This window comes from Corticium candelabrum, chromosome 20 (assembly GCF_963422355.1).
Source record: "Corticium candelabrum chromosome 20, ooCorCand1.1, whole genome shotgun sequence".
In the NCBI taxonomy this organism is placed as follows: Eukaryota; Metazoa; Porifera; class Homoscleromorpha; order Homosclerophorida; family Plakinidae; genus Corticium; species Corticium candelabrum.
Genome location: NC_085104.1, coordinates 274,017 through 286,516, shown reverse-complemented (window position 1 = coordinate 286,516; position 12,500 = coordinate 274,017). Strand labels below are relative to the sequence as shown.

General features: G+C 40.9%; 3 protein-coding genes across 3 annotated transcripts in view; 1 reads left to right on the top strand and 2 right to left on the bottom strand.

Moving 5' to 3' along the window:
* The window catches only part of LOC134195395 (cytoskeletal protein Sojo-like), a 5,259-nt gene extending 1,011 nt beyond the window's left edge, over nucleotides 1–4,248 (top strand). The window contains exons 3-9 of the mRNA XM_062664414.1: nucleotides 1,858–2,056; nucleotides 2,136–2,250; nucleotides 2,318–2,502; nucleotides 2,621–2,776; nucleotides 2,845–2,922; nucleotides 2,975–3,058; nucleotides 3,642–4,248. Of these exons, the coding sequence (XP_062520398.1) occupies nucleotides 1,858–2,056; nucleotides 2,136–2,250; nucleotides 2,318–2,502; nucleotides 2,621–2,776; nucleotides 2,845–2,922; nucleotides 2,975–3,058; nucleotides 3,642–4,181 (1,357 nt within the window). The 3' untranslated portion in view covers nucleotides 4,182–4,248. The remainder of the gene's footprint in view (nucleotides 1–1,857; nucleotides 2,057–2,135; nucleotides 2,251–2,317; nucleotides 2,503–2,620; nucleotides 2,777–2,844; nucleotides 2,923–2,974; nucleotides 3,059–3,641) is intronic.
* Nucleotides 4,095–11,751, bottom strand: LOC134195394 (serrate RNA effector molecule homolog). Its single transcript, XM_062664413.1, has 16 exons — nucleotides 11,495–11,751; nucleotides 11,336–11,428; nucleotides 10,483–10,662; nucleotides 9,580–9,749; nucleotides 8,699–9,003; nucleotides 8,177–8,425; nucleotides 7,965–8,026; nucleotides 7,834–7,912; nucleotides 7,132–7,338; nucleotides 6,485–6,634; nucleotides 6,111–6,261; nucleotides 5,758–5,866; nucleotides 5,543–5,696; nucleotides 4,910–5,069; nucleotides 4,735–4,801; nucleotides 4,095–4,323 (listed from the first exon to the last, which is right to left on the bottom strand). Exons 1-16 carry the CDS (start codon nucleotides 11,743–11,745, stop codon nucleotides 4,254–4,256), a joined length of 2,457 nt encoding a protein of 818 aa, XP_062520397.1. The 5' UTR covers nucleotides 11,746–11,751; the 3' UTR covers nucleotides 4,095–4,253.
* Nucleotides 11,752–11,855: 104 nt separating this feature from the next.
* Nucleotides 11,856–12,500, bottom strand: part of LOC134195771 (uncharacterized) — a 1,337-nt gene continuing 692 nt past the window's right edge. The window contains exon 1 of the mRNA XM_062664849.1: nucleotides 11,856–12,500. This exon is cut by the window's right edge and continues 692 nt beyond it. Within this exon, the coding sequence (XP_062520833.1) occupies nucleotides 11,991–12,500 (510 nt within the window). The 3' untranslated portion in view covers nucleotides 11,856–11,990.

The window sequence follows — 12,500 nt, the reverse complement described above, 5'->3', positions numbered from 1 at the left end:
ACACACACACACACACACACACACACACACACACACAAACAAACTGACACACACCACACACACACACACACACACACACACACACAAACTGACACACACCACACACACACACACACACACACACACACACACACACACACACACACACACACACACACAAACTGACGCCACACACACACACACACACACACACACACACACACACACACACACACACACACACACACACACACACATTCATTCATTCATTCATTCATTGTCCGCTACTCATGTACGAGTTCACGACTTCTCTACTGATTAGAATTCAACCATCGCTTGTGTGCTTGTTCATGTGCATAGAGACCAATACGATAATGACAATCGTGATGACAGATGGCGCACACATATCGACTTGTAATTACTCCTTGAGCCATTTGCTGGTGTATATGTCATCGTTCTTCTACTTTTTCATTCTCTCATCCTCAAACTTCTTCAGACCAGATGACACTTTCTTTCTCCTAACCAAATGATCAGACGCCAGTGACTCCCATTGTCCTGATTGATGCCCACATTCTGCAGATGATGACACAGCATGTCTTTATATCTAAGTTTTTGGCCACCAGTTCTTCTCTTGGCATTTAACAACTGTCCATAGAACACTTGCTTTGGTAGCCTTCTGTCATTAATTCTGGTCACACACACACACACACACACACACACACACACACACACACACACACACACACACACACACACACACACACATATGGACAAATGTTAAGCCCTCCACGTCTTTTGACGTCGACTTTGAGGTCAGTTGCGGAGATAGCTCCAGCGCTACAATCCACCTGGAACTTGGCCAGAGTCATCCAGGGGCACTGACAATGGCGCAGCTCTGGGACTGGACACCAAGGCCCACACGTACCCATCTGCTGCATGATGTTGCTGGCAAGCCAGCGGTCTTGTCCACCCCAGTCAATGACCAGGTACTCATTTATACTTCTGAGTCGAGAGAAGCAAGTGTGTGTGAGTTTCTTGCTCAAGGAAACTGCAACAGTGTCGCCTCCACCAGGATCAAACCTCCAACCCTCATCACGGAATACAAGATCCTGGATGTCATCACCAGCGCTCTACCATCTGCTCCACTGCCCCCCCCCCCCACACACTGACACACGTGCACGCACACACACACACACACACACACACACACACACACACACACACACACACACACACACACACACACCAGCTTTAGCAGAATATCAAGATCACTACGAGAAAAGTGATGTGCAACCATAATAAATTAACACAACAGAATGCAGATTCTAGGTGATTTGTTATTTCCAAATCAATTAGAATTTTGCACTTGTGAATTTGCATATGACATCCTATGTTGAGGACTTGAAAATACATAGGAGTGACAGTCTTGCACATTTATACACAATGAGCATGGGAAGCAAATGTAAAGCTATATGTCCTAGCGCGCGTTAAGTGGGCGTGGTCATACAAACACCAGCATGCACTAACTAGGCCTCATTGTGACAATTAGACCACTGAAAGGTTGCCAAATAATCTTAGTTGCTCCTCACTAACACCAATGACGCTAAAAATGAAAAATTCTAAATGTCAAGCAACTTGATGACCTTGAATATTTGTGTACGCAGCACGATGTAGTATAACATAATTAGTTATTTAATCACCTACCTCAACTGGAAGTATAGGCTAATGTATGGTACGGCTGTGACGGCATCATTTGCAACGCTTCGTACAGCCATTGCTACACACATACATTACAATATTAATGGACTCTCTTACCTTGTTGTGTGTAATAGGTACAACTTGGTATGTTACAAAGTTGTGTTTCTGATTGCTCTTTAGTCGCAAGCCTTCGACTCGTTTGGCTGCATCTGGTGAACTGGACAGTCTGGAGAGCGAATACATCAAGAACCTTCAGCAGCAGATCTATTTCCTCGAACTGGAGGTTAATTACTTGAGAGAGCAAATCAACAGCAAGAAATCGCCACCAAGACTTGCGACACCTGGAACTCAGGTGGAAAAATGGACACAAGAAGTCAAGGTTTTTTACATCACTCATTCAGTCTGTCTACTTGTTTGTCCATCTGATTATATCATGTCTTTTCCTACTTTTTGTCTAGGGGTTGAAACATCAAGTTGAAAGTCTGCAGGCAGAAACAACTCGAAAAGATTCGGCTCTTGACCGGCTAGACAGAGAGAGGCAACGACTGACTTTGTTAGTGGAAGATGAGAAAGGCAAGTGATAGAGAGAGCACAAACGTTTAGTGTGTGAGACTGGAGCCAATCTTCTGTGTGTCTTTAGCATCGTTTAGTCAAGAGAAACAAGCACTTATTGAGGAGATTGTAACTCTGAAGAAACATCTTGAGCTGCAAACTCGTAGTCAAACGCAACAAAGTCACGAGAGACTAAGGATAAAGGATGACTCCAGAAAGAGCTACACAGCATTGATAGACACTGAGAAAAAAGCTCAAATATTAAGAGATCAGGTAGACACAGCAATCATTCAACCAAAGTCTAACGTATTGAGAGATGCATCCCTCCAATACAATAGTCTAAAGATCCATACATCCAACACAGTAATGTTATATTTCTACTAATTTCTAGTTGGAACATCGAGCAGGACAAATGAAGGAACTTCGTCTCCAACTTGAAGAAAAACGAACTGAAAATGTGAAACTGCAAACGCACATCCAAGAGCTCGAACACAACTACCTTGACTCTGATTCTTCCAAGACGGATGAACAAATAAAACAGCTAGAAGTATTACTAACTGTCCAATCAACCAATCAATAATTAGTAGATTTACTAGTTCATATCAATGTTTTCAGGCTGATCTCAGGCAGTTGCGATTAGAATTGAAACAAGCTGAAATGAATGCAGAACAGGACAGACACCTCAAGAACAAAGTGAGTTAGATTGTGATTTTGTGTATACATGTACTAAATTTGAGATCAATAGGTGATGGAAGACTGCACTTCTTTGGTAAAAGAAAATGCACTGTTGGCATCACAAGTGGCTGAACTACAGAAACAAGTGGACCGGGTAATTAGACTACGTTATGCTAGAGAGATGCATATCACAATACATTAGACTATTGTATTGGAGGGATGCATCTTACAATACACTAGACTATTGTATTGGAGGGATGCATCTCACAATACACTAGACTATTGTATTGGAGGGATGCATCTCACAATACACGGTTTAGACCCATTTATTGAAATAAACAGGGAGCAACTAGCTATTACCAGGCCAACACACGTAACAACAGTGCGGCACCAAAAATATACAAGCTAGTCTGGGGCTCTATAATCTCTTGCACTGCCCCTCATAATGCATGCGCAAAAGACTAAGTACACGAAACATCAAACTAAATAAGTATTGGAGAAATGCATCTCACAATACACTAGACTATTGTATTGGAGGGATGCATCTCACAATACACTAGACTATTGTATTGGAGGGATGCATCTCTCAATACACTAGACTATTGTATTGGAGGGATGCATCTCACAATACACTAGACTATTGTATTGGAGGGATGCATCTCTCAATACACTAGACTATTGTATTGGAGGGCTGCATGTATTGGAGGGATGCATCTTATCACATCTTCCATATTTAGGAAAGAAGTCACCGTGACAACAAACAGCAAAGAAACACACTCAGTCTCCAAGAACTGGTAACCTTGCGTGAACACGACAAACAACAAGCTGCAGAGCTTCAACGAGTGAAGTCCTCCCTCAAATACGAACAAGAAAAACTCCAAGACGCCACAAAACAAATCATCGAACACGAGCAAGAGACAGCACAAACACAAGAAGACCTCACATCCGTAACCGAACAACTACAAAACCTAGAGAGACTACACACAGACCAAGAGCAAGAAAACATTGCTCTACGAAGAGACAAAGTCCTGCTTGTTGATCACGTAACAGAATGGCAACAAAAGGTCGAGTCGAAAGACGAGGAATTATTGCAGTTGAACGCAGAGCTTGCTATGCTTCGAGGCAAGCTCAGTGAGATGACAGCAAAAGCGCGACTACAGAAGAGTCTGGAAGCTCTAAAGTGGGACGAGTTTGAGCGAATGGCAGATGCTATTAAAACAGTTTCATCACAAGGACGAGAGCTAGCGTCCTCACTAACTGAGGAACAACAATCGTAATTAATTTAGACGGTAGAGTTGCATGTAGTGATCAGGTGATCATACAGGCAAACGTTTTCAGTTTTCAGTTGTTCACACGTCCATTTCTTCTGGCGCGTCCAAGTCTCGGTAATCCCGAATGCCTCGTGGATCTTGTCGGCCTCTGTAAAAGCAGTGATAACACACATTAGAGGTGAGATGGGTTTCTTGTGAATGTGGTGATTGTGTGCCCATCTTAATGACAACCAACTCATCAATGTTGTTTGCCTGTCTGTCTTGATCGCTAACCACTCAATAATCCAAGTAGCTCTTTGTCTGTCTGTCTTCTGTCTGTCTATCTGTCTGTCTGCCTGTCTGTCTATTGTCTGTTTGTCTGTCTGTCTATTGTCTGTCTGTCTATTGTCTGTCTGTCTGTCTATTGTCTGTCTGTCTGTCTGTCTGTCTATCTGTCTGTCTGTCTACCTCTCTGCTTGACTGTCACTCCTGTTTAGTTGCCTTCATTTCTTCCTTGTTTGTCGTCGTAATTTGCAACATGCACACAAACAGAGCCTTGCATATACACAACTACACGTGCCTTCTCGGGATCATCAAGCTTGGGCTGCCAAACATCTCAGGTGCTAATGGAAAACGTCCAAATGGAGCTGCAAAATCAATAAACAAATAAATCACGAATCACAAATGTTACTGTCTCTTTGTCTATCTTTCATCCACAACCCACAAACATCTAATGCAAATGACTCAGGACTTACCTCCATACATCATTGGTCGTCGTCCCCATCCACCTGGGCCAGGTGGTGCACTGGCTGTCATATCACCTCGTGAGTTACCATCCATACGATTGGGTGTCTTAGGGGGGAGAGGTAGGTTAGGACGGTTAGGATCACGGATGTAAGCATTCAAATATTCAGTCTAAATAAATCAGAAAATTATGTTTCTGAATTGATTCAACTACGTATTGTATTAGAGATGTGCATCTACCAATACATTACACTATTGTATTGGAGGGATGCATCTCACAATACACTAGACTATTGTATTGGAAGAATGCATCTCACAATACACTAGGCTATTGTATTGGAGGGATGCATCTCACAATACACTAGACTATTGTATTGGAGGGATGCATCTCACAATACACTAGACTAGTGTATTGGAAGGATGCATCTCACAATACAATAGACTATTGTATTGGAGGGATGCATCTCACAATACACTAGACAATTGTATTGGAGGGATACATCTCACAATACACTAGACAATTGTATTGGAGGGATGCATCTCACAATACACTAGACAATTGTATTGGAGGGATGCATCTCACAATACACTAGACTATTGTACTGGATGGATTCACAGTACACAAACCAGTTTCTGACTCTAACCTCATGCTTCACATTCTCCAGCTTGTCTGCGTGTTTGTTCTGAATATGCTTCACAACAAACTCCGGAGCACGAAACTTCTTCCCGCTCAATGGGCACAGCCATTTGTCCTTCCCCAGCTCCTGCGTGTTACTCTTAATAAACGCCTGCACCTCACTACCAGTCATTGCTATCAATAACTTTGTATTTAATTGATACAATTTGCTCACATGCATACCTTTCTGGGTCTTTCATACCGAGTTCTTTAGCTTCAGCAAGAGGTACAAGTTGGTGCTTGTTGAATAACACGTCAATCTTCTGTTGGAATGCATTCCAATACTCCAACACTGTGATACATATACATACATGTAATGAATCACTCAACTAATTACAAATATTCACAAGTGACCAGTGTGTGTGTGTGTGTGTGTGTGTGTGTGTGTGTGTGTGTGTGTGTGTGTGTGTGTGTGTGTGTGTGTGTGTCTGTGTTATAAGTTGTCCAGCTGTGCAAAACATCAACCATCTCATCAAGGCACATGACATTCCACTCAGCCACAATAAACAATATCCTAACATACAACAAGCCAGCACCTTCTGATTGTGTGGCTCTAGATGGCAGTATTCCCCTCACATGTAAGATGCAGCAACGATTTGGCATGTTATCCTCAAATGGATATTCTTTGGCATCATAATAGTCCAGAGAATGGACAATCCTCAAGTACAGCAATGCTCTGTCTAAAGCCTATAATTAAAAGTCACATACGAAGTGCTTCAAAAAATCAGTTAAAAGACAGACATAAATGGACAAACACATAGACAGACAGACAAACACAAAAAGAGAGACAGGCAAACACACAAACAGACAGACAAACACACAGACAGACAAACAAACAAACACACACACACACAGACAGACACAGAGAGACAGACAGACATAAAAGGCAAAGTGTCAAACAACAGCTCACTTGTAGCAGTTTAATATTCCGTTCAAGTGGCACAACATCTTGTTTTTCTTCCCCTTCTTCAGCTTCACCCTTCTCACTCTGACTTCCATTTCTGGAAGCAGCAGCCTCCTCACTTGTCCACTGATCAGACAAACCCTCACTCTCCAATTCCTATGAAGTATACAGAATCAATAGACTAACTTGTGTGCAAATAGACACACAAAATCAACAAACAAGAAAGTAAACAAACAAGACAGTAAACAAACAAGTAAACAAACAAGAAAGTAAACAAACAAGAAAGTAAACAAACAAGACAGTAAACAAACAAGTAAACAAACAAGACAGTAAACAAACAAGAAAGTAAACAAACAAGAAAGCAAACAAACAAGAAAGCAAACAAACAAGAAAGTAAACAAACAAGAAAGTAAACAAACAAGAAAGTAAACAAACAAGAAAGTAAATAAACAAGAAAGTAAACAAAGAAAGTAAACAAGAAAGTAAACAAACAAGTAAACAAACAAGAAAATAAACAAAGAAAGTAAACAAACAAGAAAGTAAACAAACAAGAAAGTAAACAAACAAGCAAGTGAACAAAAAAGCAAGTAAACATACAAACAAACAGACAAATACATAGTGCATATTGTATTTGCATGAGACTATAAACGTACTACTTCTAGCTTGGACAGCAGCGGATTGGCTTCGTCTCCCTCCTTCGATTTCCACAGACCCACGTGATCATCCAAATATTGTATCAGTTTGATCGCTTTTTCAAGATCGTGATGAGCAAGTTGTCGTGTGGCGGAGAAACCCGAGACGTGACGTACGCGATTGGTGAAGTCACGATTTACCATCATGTTCAACTCAAAATCACCAACCTGAAGGAAACATCATAACCAATCAGTTTGTCAATATGCATGTGTGTGTGTGTGTGTGTGTGTGTGTGTGTGTGTGCACGTGTGTGTGTGTGTGTGTGTGTGTGTGTGTGTGTGTGTGTGTGTGTGTGTGTGTGTGTCACTGTGTGTGTGTGTGTGTGTGTGTGTGTGTGTGTGTGTGTGTGTGTGTGTGTGTGTGTCACTGTGTGTGTGTGTGTGTGTGTGTGTGTGTGTGTGTGTGTGTGTGTGTGTGTGTGTGTCACTGTGTGTGTGTGTGTGTGTGTGTGTGTGTGTGTGTGTGTCTGTCAGTGTGTGTGTGTGTGTGTGTGTGTGTGTGTGTGTGTGTGTGTGTGTGTGTATGTGTGTGTCTGTCAGTGTGTGTGTGTGTGTGTGTGTGTGTGTGTGTGTGTGTGTGTGTGTGTGTGTGTGTGTGTGTGTGTGTGCATCTGTGTGTGTGTGTGTATGTGCAAAAATTTTGTGTTTTTTCATGATAATTACCTTGGTATTGTTTACTTGTGAACAAATCTCTTTGATATCGACATCATAACAAAAAGTTATCCACCCACGACGATGAAACCTATTGAAGTTAGAATCTCAAATAAACAAAAAATAAATAGCTACTGTTATACCTTCGCTCTGCCTGTGGCTCAGCAAATGCAACACGCAAGTAGCCAGGAATGTTTTGAGAAAACTAAACACATAAGAGTTTTACATTAGACTAAATTTATTATATTGGAGGAATGCATCTCACAGTACACTAGACTACTGTATTGGAGGAATGCATCTCACAATACCCTAGACTGGAAGGAATGCATCATTCAGTACCCTAATCACCACCCACCTTAACAACATCTGACTTCTTAATATTTGGTGACAAAGTTCGAATATATATTGACTTTGTTGCATGCAATGGCTTTGGTGACGCTTCATCACTCATTTTCAAGTCATCTTCCTTCTTCTCATCACCCAATGTTTCTTTCCCTTTGTCTTCCACCGTCTCCGTTGCCATTACAGTTCGTTGTTCCTCCTGTGTTGAAAGCTGTTGCTTGTTACCCTCCTTACCTTCATCTGTTACGTTTGCTACTTGCTCCTAACAAAACCAACAAACTGTCACGTAAACCAATAATAATTATTACAAATATAGAATGCCTGGCCACACCTGTGTATGTGTGTCTGTCTGTCCGTCCGTACGTGTGTGTGTGTGTGTGTGTGTGTGTGTGTGTGTGTGTGTGTGTGTCCGTGCATCCTTGCATCTGTGTGTGTGTGTGTGTATGTGTGTGTGCGTGTGTTTGTGTGTGTGCGTGCAGACGCACGCACACATGCATGTGTGCATGATTTGTTATGTCTTTTCAAGAGTGCTTACCTCTTGCTGTTGCTTGTTATTGTCTGCTGTCTCTTCTGTTGTCTTCACTGTCTCTTCTTGTGTTCCCGTTGTCTGTTCCTGTTCGTTTGCTTCCTTCTTGTTTTCTTGCTCGTCAGCCGTTGTATCTGCTTCACCCTCTTCTAAATCTTTTTGTTCTGTTTTGTTTCCATCTCCTTGTTTTGTGTCGTCATCAGTAGCTTGTGTCTGGTTTGTCTTCTTGTCGTCAGAAATGCTCTGGTCATTGCCAGATGGTTGATCAAGTGATTTTAAATCATATGCAGATCCTCCCTCCAGCAAAATCACAGCTACAAATTAAACAATAATTGAGAAGACAATAGCAGCAAGATTCACACACATTTAAAACGGACAGACAGACACACAAACAGATAAATGGATGGACAAACAGACAGAGAGACAGAGAGGGAGAGATGAACAAACAGACAGACACACAAACAGATAAACGGATGGACAAACAGACAGACAGACAGACAGACAGACAGACAAATGGACAAACAGACAGAGAGACAAACAAATGGACAGACAGACAGACAACACAGACAGACGGACAACACAGACAGAAAAAGCAGACAGACAAATAGACAAACACACAGACAGACAAACAAACAAATGGACAGACAGACAACACAGACAGACAAACAAACAGACAGACAAATAGACAGACAGACAAAACAGACAAACAAACAGACAGACAGATGAACAAACAAACAAACAGACAGACAGACCAACAGACTGTTCTATTGATCTTTCGCTGAACTATAAATACTGACAAAGAGAAAACATAACTGATATAACTCTACCTACAGACACAAGTGCAGGCCAGTACCAGCTGCTTCATCACAAACATTACTTGACATATTGACCTGCATTCAGTATTTTGATGATCTGATTTTGATTTTCAATATCTAATGCTGCTCTATCAATCTGCCCCAACTCCAAGAGCTCAAAGAAAACTTTCTGTCGTTGCTGTACGAAAGCCTTTTGTTCTTCTTGATGTTTCATGCTTTCAACTGGATGATACTTCACTCGCAGCCTTCAGATAAAACATAGAATTCTCGCATTGAACAAATACAATAATTTAGTTAACATACTCAATAATTAATATTGTGATAAATGCAATTGTAATGATATTCATTAAACTTGCAATTTAAATAAGTATTAATAATTTAACTAATAATTAATATCAATAAGATATCCATAGTGGACGTATCCACGTGTTGATTCACTTAGTGCATTTCTGCATGTGTGGACAAACACACACACACACACACACACACACACACACACACAACCACACGCACACACACAAACACCCTCACACACACACACCCTCACACACACACACACACACACACACACACACACACACACATGCAAACACACACATGCACACACACACTAATTACAATTACAAATATTTTCAAATACATAATTAATATTAAACTTGCATATCAGTGTGTATTAACACAACACACTCGTTGTTCACGTTCATGTCACATGACGTCCACACACATGCTCAAAATGCTCATACAAAAGCCTCACACTGCTGCATCATCGGTTCTCTCCTTAAATCAACTGGCACAAGGAGTTGTACCAGCCATAACCATTTTCATTCAACAATCCATTGATGACTTAAAATTAACAAAATCAAGCGAAATGCAAAGAATCAAATTCGCGTTCTATGTTCGCAATCCATGGACGTAGCTGTAAAACCAAACTTGCCAGACAACAGGAAGACAGTCAGTTGCATGATCTCTTACACTCACCATTCCTCGTCCTTGTGAGCATCAAAAAAATCTGTGACGATTTTACGACTAAATTCTCGTTTGTATTCGGTGTACTTCTCGACTGCTTTGGTCTCCTCTAAGTCGTCAGGCTGTGAGTTGAGGTATTGACGAAATGACATCATGGCGGGTTGTGTTGGGTAGTCTGCATGGTCAGATGCTCTGGAATGATATGAAGTTGATTAGATGTTAGGTGTGTGTGTTTGTGTGTGTGTGTGTGTGTGTGTGTGTGTATGTGTGTGTGTGTGTGTGTGTGTGTGTGTGTGTGTGTGTCACGCGTGTGTTTGAGTCTCAGAGATGTAATGATTGACATCAAGTTGTTCAGTAGCAGAACTGACAAGATGTTTCGTCATTGACTCAAATAAATAGTATATAGTATAAAATATATAATTAATTAATAATATATAATATATAAATAATAAATAATAAATAATACATAAATAATACATAAATAATAAATAGTATAAAATATATAATTAATTAATAAATAATATCTAATATGTAAGTAATAAATAATAAATAATACATAAATAATATATAAGTAATTAAAAATAAATAATAAATAATAAATAGCATAAAATACATATATAATTAATTAATAATACATAATATATAAATAATTAAAAATAGATAATATATAATAAATAATGAATACTATATAAATAATCACGTGATGAACTTCGTGTAACAGTCTGGTGTTCAGAGAGGTGTTTGAACAGTCTGTCTGTCTTTTTGTTTGTCTGTCTGCCAACCACTTAAAATCCTGTTCCAACGTTTTGATTACAAGTGATGTCATACATGGACATACACACTGACAGACATACATACATTGTACCTTCCACCATCCATCATTGGATGATTCCACGGTGCTGGATGTGACATATGTGGCGAGAAATGCATTCCATAATCACGATAAAACACATCATCCCTACAACATAACACGTGATCCATATAATCACGTGATCAAAATCAAAATAGTCATGTGACAACATACCAGTCTCGTTTCATTCTTTTATACGGCGGCGATCTGTCGCGTCGTCCTCTTCTTTGTCCTCCGTCATATTCTCTATGGTCTCTGCGTCTTCCTCTGTCTCTGTCGCGATCTCCCCAGCCAGGATCGCTTCGTCGCCGCTCCCAGTCGTCCCGACCTGATCTAGAGCGACTACTGTAGTCACTGCGTTCACGTCGAAATTTGTCCCTGCTTCCACGCCGCCCACGTTCATGTTCGTCGTCGCTGTCCGCCATGTGCTGCTGCAGACAACGCGCGTTAAAAACAGACAGCCTTGCTTGCCAGACCGCTGTCTTGCTGCGCGAGGTTAAAAGTACTATTGTACTATTTTACTAAATACAATGAGTATAGAATATCAACATTTGCATAAGAAAAATATCAGTATCAACAAATTACTTGCTAGAATACATAATATCATGTATGGCGTACATTGCAAGCCATAGTTTTCACTTGCAAATTAATTAGATTAATTAAGTTAACATCACAGTTCATCAGAATCACTATCCAGTAAGAAAGACTGCAGCTTACAATAATGAGGTCGCAGTTCGGGAACCTTCATATACTGATCCTTCAGCCAACTCCAACATCGAAGGAAAACATCATACGAACATCCAGGATTCCAACTGTGAAAATCCTCCCACTTCAACTCCACATCATTACCTTCCCACATGCACTTGCCTGTAGGCGCGCTAAGAAACGGATTTTTCTTCTGTTGCAAGTGTGACTTCACTCCGTTACTTGGAACCAGCATGTAGGCATCACTCTTGTTGACCTTGAGACCATGACTACTCTCATGTAACGCTAACGGCACAGACGGCTCGAGAAGTTTCACTCGACTTGCTTCACGCGACTGAGATCTCGTCCACACTCGAGGCAGCCTCGTATTCGACGCCGAAACCTGCAGGTAAGAAGCCGCCGCATGCACCGTTGACTTCCCGTTTACTTCCGCCTGCACCGTCGACTTCCCGTTTACTTCCGCCTGCATCGTCGA